Raw genomic sequence first — 22,199 nt, forward strand, 5'->3', positions numbered from 1 at the left:
TCTTTCACAGGTTCTCAGATCTTTACTGTGGAGTGGTTCCCCCACATGTGATCTAGGATAGTAGTTCTACAACCTCAGTCCAGATCAGGGTCACCTAAAGGATTGTTCATGTCCAAGTTGCTGAGCCCCACCCTCAGAATGTATTCAGTCTGAAATACTGTGTTGTATGGTTTTTGAGAGAGTTGGGCAGCAGGAGAGAGTCTCAGATAGGCTCCATGTTGAGCATGGAGCTGCATGTGGGCTCAATCTCATCACCCTGAGATATGACCTAAGCCAAAATCAAGAGTCAGAGGCTTAACCGACTGAGCCACTCAGGCACCCCTTAAATTCTGTATTTCTGATAGATTTCTAGGGGGGACCCTGATGCACCTAGTCAGGGGACCATCCTTTGAGAACCACTAGTTAGGAACGTTGTGTGGTAGAGCAAGATCTATGGTTCCTGACCGTTCATACAGTAAACATTTGAGGCTATTACATGCCAGGCATTGGACCTTGCATGCAGTGAAGTCATAATTATGAATAAGGTAAGCAAGACCCTTATGCTCCAGGCCACTTACATTCTTGAGGAGTGAGGGGGAATTCAAGACCATAGTTAATAAATATTATCTTAGATTGTGCCAAGTGTTCATGAAGAAAAAGAAATGGTGTAATCAATAGTTTTCTGGGGGGTAATGTAAATAGTCTGCAAATTGGATGTGTTTACGTGATTTCTGTTCTGGGTGTGGTAACCTGAGGGTTCCCCTTCATTCCAGGAGAACCTCATCTGAATAATCAGAGCATCCTTTTATCTGGATGCCCAGTGCCAGCCCCAGAGATTTCATTCTGCAAACCTCTCTGCCTGTGGTCTTTATTGTAAAGCCCCTGCTTTCTGTTCTACCACTCCTGGAGCATAGCTGACTTCAGTTGGTCTTGTTGAAGAAGGATTTACTGAGAACAAGGTGAAAGCACTTTGATCCCCTGTGAATGGATTACCTCCATCTAAGGAAGTTACCTTGCAGAATGGAATGGAAGCCTGGGACCCTCAATGTTGGATCTCCTTGTGAACAGCCCCCCCTGGACTTGACTTCCCTGTGGCTTGTTTTTAGGCCTGCCACCTCTCTTACTAGGAAACACCTTTGACCCTGAATTAGAGCTGAGACAGTAGGGCCTAAGGGAGAGAGTCCTGTGACTCAACCCCCAGCCCTTTTCAACTCATGGGACCCCAAGGAGAGAGAGACTTGTCTGATCCCCTCTACCTGCTCTTGGCCTGCCTTGAAGAACTGAAACCAGCTTTATTCCCTTTATTCCCCAGAGGCCTTTCTATACCCTTCCAAACCCATGGAGAGCAGTCAGGTGACACTTCTGGCAGCCACCTTACCACTACAGACCCTTAAGGTACAGCTTTTGCAGACTTACAAAATAGGCATCCCTTAACACAACCAAGACTGGAAAGAAAATCCCTCCCAGTCTCCTGTGGCAACCTACCACCTCAGGTGCCCTCACGACCAGGTGGTCCTGGAGCAGCAGTGCCATTGGAGGGTAATACAGCGCCTTTGCACAGGCTGGTTTCTGTGGTTGGCTTGGCTCGGACACTGGATTTCCCACAGTCATCCAGATTGACTGGCATTCCTTGTTCTGGTCTGCTTATTGTGTGTACCAATGAGTTTTCTGAGAACCACCTGGAGAGGTTGCCTGCTGAGACAGCAGGACTCCTGCATACAAGCCTAGTTGCACCATGTCTGAGGCTGTGCTGGCTTGTGCTGTGTGGCTTTCTCCCAACTGGCTTGGCTTTGGGATAATGAAATTCAGGGGCTTTTCCAATTTTGCAGCAGACCCAATGCCCCGGCAAGATGGCCACCTCTAGGTTGTGACAGTTTTCTAGGATGAGGAATTGTGCAATGGAGAGTGCAGAGTTCATGTAGCAGGGAGGTGTTTGTCAGCACAAATAACTCCGGGCCCCTGACTCTTGGCTCTTCCCCTCTTCCCAGTAATGGTACAAGAAGGTCCACTAGCAGTAGCCCATCACCAAGAATGGTCAGAGCTGACTGCCCTATAGTCCATATCCCCTCTGGGGAGAGGCCATACTAGATGGCCCTTTCTGACTGACCTAGGACATGAGTCTAGATTCTTGCCACGTTGTATGTAGCCTGTTAAGAAATCATGGCGTTGACTCAAATGCCCAGGTGTGGGGACTGGGGAGAGAGACAAGGCTTCCATTCTGCCAAGGGAGGCCTGACCTCTGCATCTGGATTCCTCTTCTGAAATTAAGAAGCAAGAATGAAGTGGTTTGAAATCAAGATCTTAGCTCAAGTTTCGGCCTTACCACATCATTAGCATGATGTCAGTGTCAGTTTGCAAATACGCAAAGTTGTAAGATAGCAGGATTGTGAAGAACAGGACAAATTAGAGTACTAGGAAAACTAAAAATTCACAAAAATGTTAATTAGTTACTACTGAGGACTTAAAGCCAGAAACATGCTGCTTCCTGTCCAGACTGAAGTATGCCCCCAGCCATGGCAACTGGAGCAGCCCCTGCCCTGGACAGCAGCCCCTAGTTAAGCTAGAGGCTTCCTATGCACAAAGAGGCAGGCTGTAGCCATGGCAATGGGCCTTGTGCCTGCCTTGGTACTGGAGGCAGGTTGCCAAACCCAATAGGAAACTCTAAGGCATGTAGAAGCCCTTGCCTCACAAAGCATCCCTGATGCTCAAATGCACGAGACTCAAATGTGAGGAACATGGGTGTAAGCTCTAGACAAGTTAATTTCCCTTTCTTTCACTTTGCAGTTCCTACATCTTAGATCCCTTTTTAGCCTACCCTAACCTCTGTGCCCAGAAAAAGGACTACTGTCACTGGACACTATGATTACCACTTTCTCATAAATGAGACGTGTTACTGACTCCAGCGTCACGCAGATTTAATGCCGAATCCTGCTCTTCCTGTCCCACTCCATTGCCTGAGGAGCTTCTCCCATTTGTCTCGTGGAGGTGTCTCCAAACTCCACAGGTGTGCTGTGCTCAGTTCTTAAACTGCTGGTGAGGTCTAGGGAGGATCAGAATGAAAGTGAATGGCAACCATTGATTTAAAACCCCAAAATGAAGAAAATGGTTGAAAGAATTTGTCTCCAAGGTAGGGTAGAAGGTCGTTGAGGAAAGTGACATTTCATGTTTTACCTTCTACCGTATGTTTGTTATAATTCAAAAATTGAATTTCAGCCAGCCTGGCTGTCTCAGTGAGTGGACCATGCAACTCTTGATCTCAAGGTGCTGAATTCAGACTCCATATTGGGTGTGGGAGCCTACTTTAAATTTTTTTAATTGAATTTAAAAGAATACTTAAATATTTAATAAGATATTAAAATGAGGAACAAACTAGAGTAGCTGGAGTTTTAACAAAGAAATAGGAGAAGGGCCCCATTCAGACCTTTCTTGTGAAAATCATGGCAGTAGTCCTGTCCCAGCCGTCAAGGCCCCATCATGAGGCCTCTTTCCCAGTCGGGTCTGGGGAAGGAGGCAGTAGGCACCAAGATCCTCCACTCTGACAGCCAGCACCACCCAAGAATCAAGGTGACACAGAGAAGCAAAGGAACACATAGAGACTTGTACACAGCTCGAAAAGAAAATATGGAGATAAACCTCAGAGATGGGGTTGGAAGGCGCCTGGACAGTGCCTCTGTGGCCCACCAGCAAGTACAAAGCCCAGCCCGGCCCTCTACTCAGAGAAGGTTGTATTCCAAACTGGTATTTACTGTCCCCCAGAGGCAGCATGAAGCCATGGAAAGAGCCTCAAGAAGTCAGCCTCTGTGAAGGAAGCTACAGAGGCAGGTTTCCGGAGTACCTGGTTGCCATCCATTCGTTCATGCTGCTCCTGGCCTTCCTCCAGGGGCCCCCCTGTGCCTGCCCTGTGCATAATGTGCCTTGCAGGCCAGAGGGAAACTAGGAGAAGGAGGTAGAGGGCTTTCAATTTCAGGGACAGGCTGAGAAGACTTTGCAGAGGGGAAAGGTGACAGGAACTGAGCTTTCTGACGTAAGGAGTTTGCCAGGCTGACCGGCAAGGAAGGGAATACCAGCAGCCTGCCTGAGAGGCTGCTGCTGCAGTGGGAACACACTTGGAACCAAGGCAATCCCGTCCAGAGACATGCACTAGGACGTGAGGAGATAGATTCCCCAACTTGGTTGTCTTTGTGGCTGGCTCCCTAGGGACAGAAATGGGAGTGCCTTTCAAATACCGTAGGTGTCACATCTGAGGTGGTGACCCCCAATGTCATCATTTGGGTCAATAACACACCAAGATGTGGATGGTTGCCTTGGGCGATAAGCTAGGTGACTAGCCACAACCCCCGACCAAGCAGGGCTCTGGGGATGAGGGGTCCTTGGCTGAGCAGTGAGCTTTGGTCAGCCCGCAGACTACTCTAGCGCCAGGGTCTGGAGCCCGCGCGTCCCTAGGCTGCCATCTAGGCCGCTTGGGTCTGCCCAGGACCTTGAGCTTTGGTAGCCTGGGACACATGGGGATGATGAATCCTGGGTGGGAGGAAGGAGCCAGGCTGTCCCAAGGAAGCGAGCAGAAAGGCGGGGTAGCCGCAGTCTCAGGGAGGTCTGGCCCCCTGACCCTGGGATGCGTCGCGGAGGGCCTGGCTGCGCGGGGTCTGGGCTTTGGCTGCGGACGGATTAGGTCTGATCCGATTAGGGCCTGGGCCCTCGGCTTCGCCCAGTTGCCTGGCGCTGCCGGCGCCCGCCCCGCCCCCGTGCGCACCCGCAGACCCCCCAGAGACCCTTCCCCGCCCCGAACACGGCATTGGCGCAGAAATCGAGAGGCTCCGTGCGCCCCGGACTCGGCTCATTTCCACAGCGCGAGCTCGGCTTCCGCCCCCTGCGGCCCTGCCGAGCCCCGCCCCGAGCTTGCGGGTGTCTGGGCCCCCGCCTCCGTGCTCGCCGCGTGGCGGGTGGGTTCCTCGCAGGTGGGGGGCGGGCCCCGCCCCGCCCCGCCCCGCCCCGCAGGTCTCCCGCCCGTGCACCTGTCGACTAACGCCCCGCACGGCGCTGTGCTCCGCACCCACGCTACTTCACGTCCGTTTGTCCTGGCGTCCGAGCCGGGGGTCCGTCTGTCCCCGGCAGGCGGACCGCGCGGGGCAAGCGTCAGAGCTACGTGCGGCGGGGCGGGCGCGGCGGGCGGGGTGGGGGCGGCGCTGAGCGGCCGCCGCGGCGCGGGAGGCGGGGAGGCGCGGCGCGCCGGGGACAGCGGCGGACGGCGGCGGCGGCGGCATGCGGCTTCTCGCGCTGCCCATCGGGGGCTGAGACGGCCGCAGCGCGGGCGGGAGGCGCGGCGGCCGGCGAGCCGAGGGCGCAGCCAGCCGGGCAGACCGCGGACAGCGGTCGGGGCGCCGCGCCATGGGCCGAGCCGGGGGCGGGGGCCCGGGCCGGGGGCCGCCGCCGCTGCTGCTGCTTCTGGGGGCCGCGCTGGTCCTCGCCGCCGGGGCCGCGCCGGGTAGGTACCGACCGCGACCGGGACCCCAGCGGCTCTCGCGCCTCCCCTGGGCCAGGGTCCCGCGGGCCTCGGGGACAAGCGGAGTTCGCGGGCTGTGGCAAGGGGGCGGGGCAGCGCCCTGCCAGCGACTGGGGCGGGGGAAGGGGCGCGCGAGGGGCTGGGGTGCTTGGCGGAGGCCGAAAGGTGGGGGGCGGGCCCGGGCCGCGCCAGGGTGTGCGGACCGAGGTGCCGGCTGGGGGAGGGGCCTGGGGGGGCGGGGCCTGAGGGTGAGACTAAGGGGCGGGACCAGGAGGTGCTGGGGCCCTGAGGCTGAGAGCTGGGGGCGGGGCCCGGGGCGGGGCGGGCCCTGAGGGTGCGACTTCGGGGCGGGGTCTGGAGGTGGGGTGGAGTCCGAGGGTAAAACCTCTGCCTTGGGCGGGAGGTGGGGGCCGCCCGGTGACACTGCGGGCCCTGCCGGGGGCGGGGCCTGAGTGGGACCTGCCGGGCAGGGTGTTCCCGCCCCGGGGAGGGGCGGGGCCTAACGATGGGCGTGGCCTTGGGGCGGGGCCCTGACGTGGTGCCCCCTCTCTCCGCCGCAGCGCGGGAGGCCGGAAGCGCCGTCGAGGCCGAAGAGCAGGTGAGGAGCGTCCTGGCGTGGGAGCCACGTGCCAACAGCACGCGGGAGAAGGCTGGCCCGCCAGCTGCTGGGGAGGAGGAGACCTCGTGGACTGCACCTGGCGGCCAGCCGGCCGTGGTGGGGCCTGGGGTCGGGCCAGAGGAGGCGCTGGAGGCGTCCGCGGCCGTGACCGGCACAGCCTGGCTGGAGGCTGACAGCCCGGGCCTGGGCGGAGCGACCGTAGAGGCTGGCAGCGGCGACACCCAGGCCCTTCCGGCCACGCTCCCGACTCCGGAGGAGGCCCTCCGACGTGCATCGGTGGCCCCCGCCACCCCCGAGACTACAGAGGCCAGCGGACCACCCTCCCCCACTCCTGGCGACCAGCTACGCCCAGGCCCCGAACTCCCCAAGGAGAGCCCCTTGGAGGTTTGGCTGAACCTGGGAGGCAGCACACATGACCCGCATGGGCCAGAGCCCACGTTCCCCTTTCAGGGCACACTGGAGCCCCGGCCGGCGTCAGATATCATTGACATCGACTACTTCGAAGGATTGGATGGTGAGGGCCGTGGCGCCGACTTGGGGAGCTTCCCGGTGTCGCCAGGAACCTCAGAGCACCACCCCGATACTGGGGGAGAGACCCCTTCCTGGAGCCTGCTTGACTTATACGATGACTTCACCCCCTTTGATGAATCTGACTTCTACCCCACTACATCCTTCTATGATGACTTGGAGGAAGAGGAGGAGGAAGAGGATGACGACAAGGATGCAGCGGAAGGTGGAGACCTGGAAGATGAAAGTGACCTTCTGGTGCCCACTGAGAAGCCTGGGCTGAGGCCAGGGCCTGGCCAGCCCACCAGTCGGTGGCATGCTGTCCCCCCACAGCATACTCTGGGGTTGGTCCCTGGCAGCAGCATCGCCCTCAGACCCCGTCCGGGAGAGCCGGGCAGGGACCTGGCCCCGAGCGAGAACGGCACTGAGTGCCGCAGCGGCTTTGTGCGGCATAACGGCTCCTGCCGATCCGTGTGCGACCTCTTCCCAAGTTACTGTCACAACGGCGGCCAGTGCTACCTGGTGGACAACATAGGGGCCTTCTGCAGGTAAGGATGTGGCAGGAAGGTGCACAGGGGCTTCTAAAAGAACTCCCAAAGAGTGTTATGTGAGGCCAACTCAACAAAGAGAGTGACATGATGGGCCCAACTTCCAAGAGATGGTGTGTTCCCAGGCCAAGAGGATCCTGGGATTCCCAGGTCAAGAGATGCTCATGCAGATATCTTCTACGGGGAATTACTTCTTAAATGTACTTCCTGTGATCTCATCACTAGGGGAGATTCCCCAGAAGTAAGATTTTGTATTTCCTCCAAGCATGTGTCCTTTATTCATGCTTGGAGGAAATAGTGAAGGGACTTTGCTAAGGATTTTGGAAAGCCACCTTCACTGTCTTGAGGGGTTTTGTTGGAGAGTTTTGGCTACACTTGCACAAAGAGTAGGCTTATAAACCTACTCTGGAGGAAAGAAGGCTGCTGAGCACTCCCTCTGAGACATGTGTAGTGGGAGGGCTTTTTCCCTTCTACCTTGATTTTTTGTGCTCCTGGGGATCCCCAGCACAGCATGTTTTAAAGATCCAGAGAATTTAGTGTCCCTAAGGACATTGTCTGCAACCTACTATCCCATGCCTCATTAGGAGTACTTACACACTGCCCTCATGGCAAGGTAGTTAACCTGCTGGAGAGTTCACTGGCTTACTCTGGAAGAATCACAAGTCAGGGGTGATCTGCGTAGTTTTAGCTTGTCTCCTTCCTTTACAGGCCCTAGAAGTGTAGTAGAACCCCCAGATTCCTCTGGGACTTGTTTGTTGGTCCTAGGAGGAGCATTTCTGAAATCTGGGTGTCTCTGTGTCATTCCTGATACTTCTTTTTCTTGGATTTTTTGGAGGAATGTGAAGCATTCAGATTCTCTAGGTCTTGATGTTCCAATTGAAGAATAATATATAGAAAGCGTGACTGTTATGCCTTTGGCATTAAAGCTTGACTTCCAGTTTTTTCTTTCCTATAAACGATAGTGAAATGATTAGGGTCAATCATATAGGCTGTGTCCACACAGTTCTGATTGGAGGGGTCCAGTTATTGCTGAAAGGAGGAACTGTCATCAAGAAATTGTGGCAACAAGACCTTACCAGTTGGTTAAGGGCTACCAGAAATCTGTGGAAACCCTGTGATTTTGCTCCACAGGCTTTGGTTAGTGGGACTGTAGTGATGATTTTAGCCTGGGAGTGCTGAAATCTCTGCAAAACCAGTATCTTTCGTCCTATTGGAGGCCTGAGTTTTCACCTTCCAAGTAATCTTCCCATTGCCGTATGAAATGTAGAGCCCTTGCTGCCTCTGGAGACCTAGAAAAGTTCCCAGAAGCTCCTGGAGCCCTTAGGACTCCTGAGTAGAAAAGTAAGCTTGTCCTCAGTAGGCTGCATGGCTGTGCTGACCAGGGATCCTCCGGTGGGTCCTGCGTCAGAAGGGCTTTTCCACGAGTCCTCCCACCAGTTCCTTTTGCTCACCTTCTCTCCCAGGATCATGCTCGCGCCTCCCTCCCAGAAACTCCTCCTCCGGCTGTGTACGCCCAGGCTCCCCAGGCTCGGCTGTGGCTCGGAAACTGTTTTGCATTCTGCTCACAGGAGTCTGCCGAGCCCTCAGTTGCAGACTGCAGCATGCCTTTGTCTCTGTCACTCTGACCCACTGCAGGGAAATGATCAGAGCCGTAACAGAAGTCTTCTAGAACAGTGGGTTAACGGTATCTTCACCCCCCCCCCCCAACCCTGACTTCAAACAGGTAGCCTCTCATGACTGCAGAGGCTCAGTTGGAAAAGAAAGACTTTCCCGTTGGTCACGTCTCCTCACTCTATTCTGGGTGCAGAGTAGCTAGTTCTCCGATGCATAATTTCCCCTTTTCTGGACCCCTTTCTCTTCTCTGTCATTCACCCTGGGGTTCATGTCCTCCCTCCTTTGCCTGCCTCTGTATCCTTCCACATCTTTCCTCTTTGAAGCAGCCTGGTTCCCATGGAAACAGCAATGTCATTGGAAGAGTTGGAGCCTGGGAATGTCCCCAAGGGCAAGAGAAAGTCACTCAACAAAAGGACTAAAACCCACCCAGAGGGTTGATTCTCACTGTGCTTTCACGACCGACAGCTCTCATGATAATAAGACAGGACGCTCTAGGGGCAGAATTTGGGGGGCCGCAGAGATAGGAGGAGAACACACATCCATCTCTGTGTTCATCCTTGTCTGTCACTTCCTTCTATTTCAGTGTCTGGGTGGCCTCATGAGCTAGACAGGACTGCAGAACAGCAAGATCGGTTTTTCTGTGTGCAGTGGGTTGACTCCTTTTGTAGCCAAGGGTCGTATTGTCGTATTTTCACCCAGAGCCAAGGGCAGGGGAAGCTGAGAATCCTGTGATTGTCCTCCTTGAGGCTGCGAGGTAGAAAACCAGAGTTCCCAGCCTCTGTGGTCACTTAACAGTCATGTGAGTGACCAGTTCACTCTGTTTCCCGGCTCCCTGGTTATCTCATCTATATCCTGGGCCTCAGAGCTGTCCTGCTCACTGCATCGGATGGTTGCACACAATCTCTACCATGAGGTCTGCACAGACCAGTGACATCATAGTTCCTCTAGACACTTGTAGAAACGAACTGTTGACGTGAGCAGGGAGCTTAGGGACCAGTGCCTGGCCGTGGCCGTGGCTACCACCCGTCACCTCAGTCTCACTCTGTCACTGCCACAGGTGTAACACACAGGACTACATCTGGCACAAGGGGATGCGCTGCGAGTCCATCATCACCGACTTCCAGGTGATGTGCGTGGCCGTCGGCTCAGCCGCCCTCGTGCTGCTCCTGCTCTTCATGATGACAGTGTTCTTCGCCAAGAAGCTGTATCTGCTCAAGACAGAGAATACCAAGCTGCGTAGGACCAAGTGAGTCGGTCAGCCAGCCCCACCCTGACCCTATGGCTGCACACCTCCATCCGATCCAGGGATATTGTCACCAGGGTTCCTGGCACCTGCTCTGCATCCCTAGTTGGGTTTTTCATACCAAAGTCTCACCCGAGTTTATCCATTCCTGCACAGAACGCACTGGCACTGTCGCAGAGGCCAAGCCCCTGTGGCACGCTGTGGCTGTATGGCTCCATTCCCAACACCTCCCAGCCCGGGATAGAGGGTGCTTAAAGAAAAGGCACCCAGTGACCTCCTGGCTGTGGTCCCCCGTGTAAGTACTGTGCTCAGCCCTCCACCACCTGACTGCACCTGCTTCCTCTGGGTGTTTGGTGGCCACGGCTATTGTGGGGATTTTGCTCACAAATCACAAGAAGTAACCCCAGCTTCCTCAGATTTACTGAGTGCTGCGGAGAAGGGGTCCGCCAGGGCATTGCTGGTCCAAGATTCTCAACCCTTGGTCCAGACAGAAATGCAAGGAATCTAGGGAAGTCCTCTCTACCTCTCCTGAGTTTAGGGGATGGTGGGGCCCAGGCTCAACTTCCTCTGCTGTGGACTTTAAGGGCCAGATGGGAATAGAGTCTCACTTCAGCTTCTCTCTTAGCAGAGGAGTGACTGCTGTGTGCATGTGAGAATCCACACGCATTTACCTTTAAGTCCATGCCTTGAACACTTGGATGTGACCTTACACACTGTGAGAGAATCACTCTCACTGAGCAAAGTAAGGAATGTTCTGAAGCTTCACAGGAGTCACAAAAGGAGGGGGTTGCAGTTCAGCTTCCTTGGGGTCCAAGAGACAATTTATGCAGAACTGCCCCCACCTCCCTTTTGACCTGTTACCCCTTTACTCCCCTCCCCGCTGACCTGAGACTCCCTCCAGAGAGTGCAACTGAAGGACTTTCCCTGGGTCCTGGGAAAAGGACAAAACGCCATCTGTTGCTTCTCTGCCGGGTCAAGCCCTGCCATGTGCAGATGCTGGTGGCCGCCTGGAACCTTTCAGCTCAGCGCCCCGGGGCCAAGGGGGCCTCACCATTGTAACTGTGTGCTGAAGCGAGGGCCAGATCTGTGCATGTGATCAGAAGCCAGGACCCTTGGTTCCTCACGCCTGCACCTGGGGGATGGGGGCGGGGGTTTGACCACCCATCAGGATAGCTGCTGAGGAGTGGAGAAACAAGAGCGGTGGCCAGAGAGGGGGCCTCGGTCCCAGCCATCCTTCATCAGCAGGTTGTGTGTTTTGCCCAGAGCCCTGCCCCCGCAGCCCCACAGCTCCTGATGCTAGCTGCCTCATTTCCCCAGGCATGCCTGCTTTCTTTCCCAAGCCCAGTTACCGCTCTGAGAACGCTACATGTACTCGATGCACTCCAGCTACTGCCGTGGTTTACTGACTCTAAGATGCACATTTTCCCCACCACATATTAACGTCTCTGAAATTGGATTGTGTCTTACAATCACTGGCTTCTTATAATCACTGTTGGCCAGATGGCAGTCGTGATGTAGTTGTAATTGCCTAGCATTCACGATCCTGGCCAGAGATGTTCATATCGTTGTCAGTGCTTAATCTAAAGTCTCAACGAGTGACTTCTAGGATATGATAAAAATTCTTGGTGATAAGAAAGTACTGGATCATGGTTTAAATGGTAGAAGTTTTTTCTCTGTGGTGCATCAAATAACGGCACATCTTATTACGTTCTGTGGCACTTGATGAAATAAGCATTTGACCCAGGAAGCTTTCATCAGGTTTTGCTATGATCATTGCACTCACGTTTTTCCCTGCTCTCTTATGTCCTAACCAGCAAATTCCGGACCCCGTCTGAGCTCCACAACGATAACTTCTCCCTTTCCACCATTGCCGAAGGCTCTCACCCAAACGTAAGGAAACTACGACACTCTCTGTATCTCCTTCCCACTATGCTGGCACCTTGGCTCTCTGTGATAACTTATCTGTCAGGTGACTCATCTTCTTCACATGCCCCCTTATCCACAGGCACATCCCCGCCCCTGCCCTGGCCTATAGTCTGTTTCAGAGCATGGAGCCTCTCCTCAAAGCTCTGGAGGTCAGCTTAGAGTGACCAGTTGGGGTGGTGACATGGGACTAGGGACAGGATGGTGCTTCACTTCCTTGACAAGCAGAGTTACAGGTAGTACTGAAGACCTTTTTCTAGGATGACTTGTGATTTTTAGCTTCATCTAGACTGTAGAAGTCCGATTTGTCTTTCTCCATGTCTTTCTACTTTCTGTATCAAGAAGAAAGACTCTGCTTTCATCATGAGGGTACTTCCTGGTGGTCATGGAAGTGAATGGTGGTTGCTCTTTGGGATGGCTGGGAAAACAGTGTCCTTTACACTGAGGACTGAAAAACGGGCAGGTTAGAGATAACGGGAGCACAAAACACTGGTCGATAGTAAGTCTAGTAAATTCTGTTCTTAGGAGGGTGGGCTCATAAATATCAGTTAAAACTCAATAGAAGATCCCAATAGATCAGTTTCTAAAGATCCTGGCCTTCTAGTGTGTAATCTGGACCAGACTAACCAAAAGTAACCAAAGTACTGGGTACTGTCAGAGAAAATTCCATAAGTAAAGCAAAAACCAGTTATATCCAAGCCTGAGAATTCGTCATGTGACACAGGCTCCATACCACAAGGTAAATGCATTGATACACAGATAAGGGAGCTAAACGCAGACTCTTCAGATGGACACGGTGATGATAAGAGAAAATTTTGAAGAAGTTCTTTGGAATAATGGGGCACAGACCATCAGAGCTCATAGAGGTCTCAACAGTCGAGGCTAGCACTGTCCAGTGGAATGTTCGTGAGATAGAGATGTCCTGTGTCTGCACAGTCCACTCCAGCAGCCACAAGCTACCTGCAGCTGCGGATCTCTCTGAAAAGTGGCTCATGCTACTGTGTGAAACAACACAGATCTAGACCATTGTTTTCCTTTTATAGATGGGGACAGTGTAGCCCCAAGAGGGGAAAGAGAGAATAATAGTAAATATGACCTTGTTCACCAAACCCCAGGGAAGACCTTGGCCTGGTGGAGGAGGAGCAAAGGGGTGGCTTTAAAGAAGAAATGAAAGAGGTTAATTTTGGATCATTTTGTAAGGTCTTTGGTACAAAGGGGAGAGTAACAGATATGATTTTACTTGATTTTACACCAATATATTAGTAAGTTCAAGATGGATCTAATAACCCAGGACACCAGATGTCTTATAAACCTCAAGATTGATAAACACGGTAATCACCCCATGAGATTAGTACCTTGAAGGCAGGAAGAATCTTCCTCATCTCTGTACACTCCACCCCTACCTCATCCGGCCCCTCAAAGTAGTATGCATGTAGTCGCCATTTATGGAATACTGGCAAATGATGGCCTTCTGTGGGGTCTTCTGGTTCCATTGTATGTGTGGGGCAGCAAGTCAGATCTATACAGCAGTTCCCGCAGTCAGGGTATTCATTGTCTAGAGTGCAGGAGTCCTTAGGAAAGTTTCTGATGCGTACATTTCCTGGTCTCCCAGGTGTACACAGACACCTTTCCTCTTCCCAAAAGGGGAGGGGAGGGAAATAGCTCCTCTTGGAGGTCTTGGTTGCATGAGCCAATACAGAGGTTTCCAATTCTTCTTGTAGAAAGCATGGCATTTGTCCATGAATGCTCCCAGTGACCTTGGGTTCAGAATACGAAGCCTTAAAAATAGAATGCAGCAAGGGCTGGGCAGCTATGGTGGGCTCTGCCTTGGGGCTGTGGGGTTGTCTGGGTAGCACTCAGAACGTCCCTCAGTGAAGAGCAGGATGAAGATGAGGCTCTGGTGGTCTCTGGGACCTCTTGGATCTTGCAGGTCATCTCCACCTGGCATCTTTCCCTCAACTTGTGCCTCAGGGGACATCCTGTCCTCTCTGCCGGAGCTCTGAGTATGAGAGGAATGATTCCCCTGTTCAACAGGGTGTATCCTCCTGGATTTTCTACCTTTGACTCTTAATTCTCTGCATCTGGCCCAAAAGTCGGACCTGGTCATATTCAAGATCTGTGGGCATTGGCAGTTAAGACAACTGCCACTTTAAAGTGAAGCCCTATTTGTTGCTTCAGCCACCACATTGACTGCTTACAAGTGATGCTAGCAGCAGGCTGGAAGCCAGGAAATCTCCAGATGAGCTGAGAGGGGAACCGCAGGGCATCCAAGTCAAGCCTGCTCATGTAGTCCCTCCCATCCCCTTCCCCTCACCCCTGAAGTGTCCTTGGTGATATAGATGTCTCCAAAGATTTTGAAGAGTTCTACTTATCCTAATAGAGGGGTTATTTCTTTTACACAAGTAAAGGATATTGAGTGGGTCATTTCCCTACCCATTTCCAGTAATCTCTACAAGCCACACTCTGAAAAGATTTCAAACCAAAAACGGTGCTGCTCTGGGCCTGGCCTGGTGGCACTCTCTGCCTCACCACTGCTGCAATCTCCTGGTGTCTCTCCTCACCTGGGTTCTGCAGCTGGTGAGCCAGCCCCCGAAAGGAGCATCAGGAGAAAAGGGAAAGCCTGTGCTCCTCCACCCGAGCTGTGGAGGCCTGCGAGTCTTCCAGGAGGAATGGCTAGTGTGTGGGAAGCACAGCCTAAGTAAAGTCACCTGAAACCCACGAGCAAACACTGAAAGCTCCCCTGTTGGATCTCACATCTGTGCTGTCAAAGGAATGTCTTGGATATGACTTTGTCTTTCTAAGATTTGACAGACTTTCCAGCATTTCAGTTCATTAATTACTAGGACTTCTCCATGGTGTCCCTTAGTGCTTCTCTGCCTGCCCCTCCCCACCCACCACCCCCTTGAAATCTTTCTTCCTCCTTAGGCTCTATTTCTTTCATTCCGCCTTCTGATAGGGATTTGTGTCTGGACAAGTGGGGCTCCTGGAATGAAGGATGCCCATTTGGCTGGGGCGGAATATCAAGAAGGGGGGACACCAAGCAGTTCCCAGGACTTAGGCCAGATGGAAGGCCAGCTCCCTTGTGATGAGGCACTTCTGGCAAATCAAAGGCAGATGGGCCTTCTGCTGAGGGATTCAGCAACCTTAGGCTTAATAGGATTGAGTTCTGGAAGAGACACTTGAATTAAGATAGCTCTGTCTTGGTTTAGACACTCCCTCACCTATTCTATTTGTTGAAAGTACTTAGCTTGTCTAATAGCATTGTTTGGACACCTGTGTCCCTTATTTTTAGATATACTTATCCCATCTAGTGGCCCAGAAGTCCATTTTCTCATCAAATCCCATGACCCAGGCTTAATTTGGGCCCCCACCTTTATGGCATCACAGCTTTGATGCCCAGGTCTGGAAGTACCCCTAAATTTACTTTTCCTCACACAATGCCTATTTGCCCCTAGAGATTGTGTGATGTCGGCGGTGGGGTGGCAATACCAAACAGCACGAAAGTGAGTCCCATCCTTGTAAGAGGATTGGTAGGTACAGGCCAGCCTGTACCTGTTCTATTCCAGGTTTGCTGCGATCCAAAGTCTGTTCTACCCAGGATCTGTAAAGGCCCAACTCTGAAGCCTCCATGCCAAGTGTCTCTCCCCAAACAACACAAAAGTACATGGCTTAAAAAGTGCAATTCAACCTCATTCCACTTCCCTCTCCACACAGCGTGTGTGTGTGTGTGTGTGTGTGTGTATCCACATACACATACTTAATGTATCATGGACATCTTTCCATCTCACTACATCTAAATTTACGTTATTGACATTTTTTCTAAATCTCTCCCAGCAGTGATAGAAACTACCAAGTCCTTGAAATCTGCCTCAGTACTGTGTGAAGTTCATTTCTTCTTGCTCTTGTGGTAAAGGGAATGGGGGACATGTGTTCCCCTGCTGTCTAGAAATCATTCCTTTTTTTTTTTTTAAGATTTTATTTATTTATTCATGAGAGACACAGAGAGAGAGAGAGAGAGAGAGAGAGGCAGAGACACAGGCAGAGGGAGAAACAGGCTCCATGCAGGGAGCCCAATATGGGACTTGATCCCCGGTCTCCAGGATCACGCCCTGGGCTGAAGGTGGGCACTAAACCGCTGAGCCACCCGGGGTTCCCTGGAAATCATTCCTGAGGTCTTTGAAACTTTACTATACTGCTTGGTTCAAGCTGGTCTTTGGGAAAAGTGCCAAGTGAGGCTGGGAGCTGGGCAAGGTGATGGCGATTTCTGTGTGCCCAGTACTTTTGAACACCTGTAATGTCCTGTGTAAGCCTGCGGCCTTTCCCTACTCTCTTTCCAACAAGTCACTACCCTGACCTAGCACTGTTACGAGTCAAACTGAGTAGCAGTCAGCACAGAGAAGAACTCCTCACAGTTGCGTGGGGAAGGCCTAGCTCTTTCAACCTGGTGATTACTCAGAAGTGATCGAAGTAAGAAAGGTCTGAGCTAGCTGGTTAGATAACAACATTCTCTACCCTTCCTGCCACCCAGGTCTCTGACCAGTAGAGTTCCAAGCACTTGCAATAGCTATTTGGAGTGCCTAAGAAAGAATTGAGGCCCACAGATCACATGGGTATGCAGGCATCTCTCCAAGATATTGTGGGTTCCACTCCAGACCACTGCAATAAATAAATACTGAGACAAAGCAAATCAAAGGGAAGTTATGGTTTCCCAGTGCATATAGAAGTTATGCCTACACTGTACACTGTACACTTAGTCTGCTAAGTGTACAATGAAACAGCGTACATGCCTTAACTTAAAAATATTGCTAAAGAATGCTAACCATCATCTGAGCTTTCTGTGAGTCATAATGACTAACCACAGGTCACATAACAAATATAATAATAATGAAAAAGTTTGAAATATTGTGGGAATCACCGATGTGACACAGAGACATGAAGTGAGCAAACAGGTGTTAGAAAATGATGTCGATAGACTTGCTCGACCCTGGGGTTCCCATAAACCTTCAATTTGTATTTTAAAAAAAATGCAGTGTCTACAGAGCACAGTAAAAGGAGGTGTGCCTATAATCCTCAGGTGTTTCTGGAGGAAAAGAGTTGGGAAGGTGGGAAGGCAGGCATTGATGTAAGCGTTCTCTGAATGCCCAGGATGCACAACTGGGGGACTGTGGACCGGTGTGGGTTTCCTGAAAACCTTTAACCAGCAAATTCAGGTCAAGGTCCAGAGGTTGCAGGCAACATACCTGGGGAGGCAGGAGGGCGCTAGTACACACAGAAGTGGGGTGAACCAGTAGCACCGGTATTGTCTGAGGCAAAGTATGGCAGGCCATGGAGGGAGCTGGACTCACCCCGGCTTGGATTGGGGAAACACTTTTGTAAGTTAGCATCTTTTGGTAGATAGATGCCTGCCAGCAAGGGGCACACGCACCTCTGGCCTCTCATCAGAGGATGTATATCTGCCGTGGGGAGAGGGGCCCTAGTTCTGCTGGGAGCCGCTCCATCCCTGACCGTAGGCCTCTTCGTGCCCCGCTGCCCGCACGGACAAGACGTGCTCCGTGACCAGGACCTTCCTGGGAGAGTGGAACTCAGCGGGAGAGGCGGCCCTGGGAGGCAGCCCGGCAGGCCAGGCGGAGCTCACCAACAGGTGAGACTTGAGGGGCCAGCCCACGTTTCTCCCCTGTCTCTGCCAGAGGGAGAACCTTGCCCCGGCCTACATTAAAGGTCTTTGTAACCCGGCTACCTGCCAAGTGTTCACCTCTGTCTGGCCAGTGTTTTATAGGATGACATTCCTAGAAAGCCACTGCTAAGGAGTCGGTTTGGTTCATTCAAGTCTTAGAGATTTCTTTCTTTCTTCTTTCCTTTCTTTCTTTTCTTTCTTTCTTTTCTTTCTTTTCTTTCTTTCTTTCAAGCCTGGGGTGGCTAGTTGACCCCTCTATCCACTGTCTCCTTCCCGCCCCCTCCCTCACCCTTTCTCCTCTTCCAGGACGATCCCAGTGCTTCCCACAAAATCCAGGAGGTTCTCAAGTCCTGCCTGAAAGAGGAGGAGTCATTTAACATCCAGAACTCCATGTCTCCCAAACTGGAGGGTGGCAAAGGTGACCAGGCTGACTTGGAGGTGAACTGTCTTCAGAACAACCTCACCTAAAGCAGAGCAAGAAGAGAGGGAATGGGGGAGGGCAGGGGGGGGGTGGCAGGGGAAGAAACATGACCTCCTCTTGTACAGAGTCTATTTCTTGTAACCATTTGTTAAACTCTCTTCTTTTTCTGGTCTCATGGCATGCCTTGATGTATTTTGTACAGGAGGGAGAAAACACAAAATAAGCAAAGAACCTGAACAGAATCGCATACACCGGGTTGTTTCGTCTGTGCTGTCTGTATATTGCTTCTGCTGCTGTGATTTCTAAACCTATGCTGTTATTCAACTGACTTTTTTTTTGTACTTTGACCCACCTTTTTTTGAAATAAGAGTTAAAAAACAAAGTTCTTGAAATAAAACTTTTTAAAAAGCCATTTTCCATCAGTGTGTCCACTTCCTACCCATTCTTGTCAGCTTGAGTTGAATTCTTACGTTCCCTGAAGATGTATATTTATATGTGTTTGAAATCCTGGAAGTGCTCTCTGTATTAGCCTAGGTTGCCGTAACTAAACATCATAGACTGGATCACTTAAGCAATAGAAATTTATTTTTGAACAGTAATAGAGGCTGGATCCCCAAGATCAAGGTGCCAACAGAGTTGGTTTCTGGCAGGGCCTCTCTGCCTGGCTTGCAAAGAGCCATCTTCTTGCTATGTCCTCACAAGGCCTTTTGTCTGTGCACATCTCTTCCTCTTCTGATAAGGACACCAGTCCTATTGGCCTAGGATCCATTTAACCTCAATTACCTCCTCATAGGCCCTACTCCAGATACAGTCACACTTAGGGGTTATGGCTTCAACATGACTTTTGGGGTGACATAATTCAGTCCACAAGTCTGTAGCACCTGATTTATTATGAATATCTTTCCCAGAGAAAGAAAGAAAGAAAGAAAGAAAGAAAGAAAGAAAGAAAGAAAGAAAGAAAGGAAGAGAGAAAGAAAAGAAAGAAAGAAAAGAAAGAACAGAAAGAAGAAAGAAAGAGAAAGAAAGAAAGAAAGAAAGAAAGAAAGGAAGAAAAGAAGAAAAGAAAGAAAGAAAAAGAAGAAAGAAAGAAGAAAGAAAAAGAAGAAAAGAAAGAAAAGAAAGGAAGAGAAAGAAAGAAAAAGAAAGAAAGAAAGAAAGAAGAAAGAAAGAAAAGAAAGAAAGAAAAGAAAGAAAGAAAGAAAAGAAAAGAAGAAAGAAAGAAAGAAAGAAAGAAAGAAAGAAAGAAAAAGAAAGAAAGAAAAGAAAGAAAGAAAGAAAGAAAGACCCTTTTCCAGGGGCACCCGGCTGGCCCAGTCAGTAGCGCATGTGACCCTTGAACTCAAGGTCCCAAACTGGGTATAGAGCTTACTAGAAAAAAGAAAAGAAAAAAGAATGCCCTTACCTTCTTTCATAAATATTTATTGAGCACTTAGCCAAGCATTATGCTAGATGCCAGGAACTCAGGATGAAAAAGACAGACCCTAACCTCAGGAAATTAACAGTGTACTTGAGAAAGAGAATTATAAACCAATAATTATAGAGACGCCTGGGTGGCTCAGTTGGTTGAGCATCCCACTCTTGGTTTCAGCTTGGGTCATGATCTAAGGGTTCTGGATCAAGCCCTGTGTGGGGTCTGATTAGGATTTGCTCCCTTTCCCGTCCCCCTCTTTGCAATCTCTCTCTCTAAGATGAATAAGTCTTTCAAAAAATAAATATAATACACTGTGTCAACATTATAATACAAAGCCGTGAGAGTTCAGAAAGGCTTCAAGGAGAAAGCTTTGAATTGGACTTTGAAGGATGAGGAGGCATTTTTCAGGATAACGTGGGAGGAGAGGACATTCAAGGCAGAGGGAGGATATTCATAGAAAAGTCTTGCCATATGACCAGAGATTTTGAGAGAGGGGTCCTGGCGATGAGGCTGGAAAGGGCAACTGAGGACAGATTGTGAATGGCCTTTAATGCCATTAAACGTGGCTAAGGCAAGGTCGGATCTGTTTTCTAGGAAGATACCTCTGGGGATGGTGGTGAAGGCAGACAGAATGGAGATCCAGGCAATGCAGGCAACACATGAGGGTGGATCAGAGAGAGAATTAGGAGTTCAAATGGCCAGAATTCCTACTGGGAGAGTTTTCTAGAACTTTGTCTGTATTCCATCTGTGATAATTCCAATAAATGGAATCCCTGTGTCTTTCCGTTGCCTAATTTGTGCTAGTCCTCCTTGGTTTGTCTTCCCAAATGCCTCATTACTTTTTATTTTGTGCTGGGCATTGTATTTAGAAAATAGTTTATTGAAATATTTTGCCTAGGATGATTTCTTCCTTTAGAGAGGGGGTTTTTGTTTGCTTCTGTCAGGTGCCCAGGGGCACTAGAATCCTGGGATCACATTATTCCAAATCAAGGTCAGAGACTTCCCAGGCCACTGAAACCAGTCCACAGGCCTATCAGACTATGCAAGGGCTGGTTTGCTTTTGGGTCATTCTTACCTCTAGGGGCACAATCCTCTGGGGTCACAGCCTGAAACCGACAGTGGTTTACCAGCTTTCCACCTTTGGTAGGCCCTATACTCCAACTCCACTCTCCACACACCCCCAGACATTCAGAAACACAACTTACTATTCTAGTCCCCTCTTCCAAATGGGTGAGTCCCTCCAGGGTAGAAGTGGCCCTGAATGCTGGGCTCACCTGTCTGAGTTCCTGTCCTCTCTGGGATATCAGCCTTGTAATTCTGCAGTATTTTGTTAGCTCTTTGATGCTTTTCAGATGTTTGTACATCTTTGTCCTTAGTGGAAGGGTTGGTCTAAATTTACCTAGTCTCTCATTTACTAACAACAGAAGTCCTCTGTTTTCATTTTGGGACTTTTGCCCAGATGGCATTCAGCTGGTTCCATGAGCTCAGTCTGCTCTTTGCTATTGGACAGGGCTACAAGTTAGGATGTTGGGTTATGGCCTTTGTGTATTATGGTTTCCTAACCTGATGCTTATCCACTTTGGGGAGTTTGGCAGGTTTTACTTTGGATTTCCTGTACTCTCAATCAGGGCACAGACCTGTCTTTCATGGCTAGGCACCTCTGGCTCCTTTCACAAGGAGGCCCAATCAAGAGGGATTGTATGTGAAGTATTTTGTAAGTTCTAAATCCCATCCAGGCATAAGGGCTCAGAAGGGGAGCAGGAGACAAAGCAGGCCTAATGAATAGAGTTACCAGATGCTGCCAAGAGTCTTTGACCCTATGAAGAGGCTGCTGTGTTGAAATAGGATATATTGATGTCTATCTGTGCTGGCCCTCTTTCCTGCTAGGGCGTTTGTGCCTCTCCAATGACTGTGCTCCATAAAGCCAGCCAGCACCCTCTCTGGGGACCTCAGTTCTGCTGTCAACTCCCTCATTCACCCCTCAGTGATTATTTAGTGCTTGAGATATCCCTCTTTAGCACCCTGGTGCTGTCAGGTGATGGTCTCCAGATTCTCCTGTCTGCTTTTTCCACCCCTCTCCATAGCCTGTTTTGTGTCCTCCTCTCTAAAGAAAGGAAAAATGTGGGAAATGTAGGCATCATGGAAGAAGTTCATTTGTCTGGGGGCCTTCCAGCACTGATGGATCACTTTGCTTAGGAGAAGTGCACATGCAGTGCCGAGCCATCTGTCTCCACAAGACATTTCCTTGACACATAAAACATACCTGTGTTAGTTTCCTGGGGCTGCCATAACAAATGAGCACAAATGAAATGGCTAACACAACAGAAATGCATTCTCTCTCAGTTATGAAATCCAGAGTTCTAAAATCCAGATGTCAGTAGGGCTGCACTCCCTCTGACTACTCCAGGGAAGAATCCATCTTCACCTCTTCCCAGTTTCTGGTGTGTTTGCCAGTAATCCCTGGCATTCTTTTTGGCTTATACTTACATCACTCCAGTTCCTGCCTCTAGCTTCAGGTGGCTATCTTCCCTTTGCATGTGTCTATGTCTCTGTGCCTTTACCAGACCTTCTTATAAGAACCCCAGTTATTGGGTTTAAGGGCCATCCTAACCCAGTATGACCTCCTTTCAACTTGATTACAGCTGCAAAACCCCTATTTCCAAATAAGATCATGCTCACAAGTAGTGAGAGTTAGGACATCAACATATCTTTTTAGTGAGACTCAGTTCAACCCATAAGCACACTTTACTACCTACAATA

General features: G+C 50.7%; 1 protein-coding gene across 3 annotated transcripts in view; it reads left to right on the forward strand.

Annotated features, from left to right (window-relative positions):
- Positions 1-5,319: 5,319 nt before the first annotated feature.
- CSPG5 (chondroitin sulfate proteoglycan 5) overlaps positions 5,320-22,199 on the forward strand; it is a 28,430-nt gene continuing 11,550 nt past the window's right edge. For 2 of the 3 annotated variants that reach the window (XM_035703282.2, XM_035703281.2), the window contains exons 1-4: positions 5,320-5,461; positions 6,040-7,153; positions 9,825-10,013; positions 11,825-11,900. In XM_035703282.2, the coding sequence (XP_035559175.1) occupies positions 5,365-5,461; positions 6,040-7,153; positions 9,825-10,013; positions 11,825-11,900 (1,476 nt within the window). In that variant the 5' untranslated portion in view covers positions 5,320-5,364. Of the gene's footprint in view, positions 5,462-6,039; positions 7,154-9,824; positions 10,014-11,824; positions 11,901-17,913; positions 18,441-22,199 lie in introns of those variants that run through there. The other variant, XM_035703280.2, reaches the window with a different exon arrangement.

This window comes from Canis lupus, chromosome 20 (genome assembly GCF_003254725.2).
Source record: "Canis lupus dingo isolate Sandy chromosome 20, ASM325472v2, whole genome shotgun sequence".
In the NCBI taxonomy this organism is placed as follows: Eukaryota; Metazoa; Chordata; class Mammalia; order Carnivora; family Canidae; genus Canis; species Canis lupus.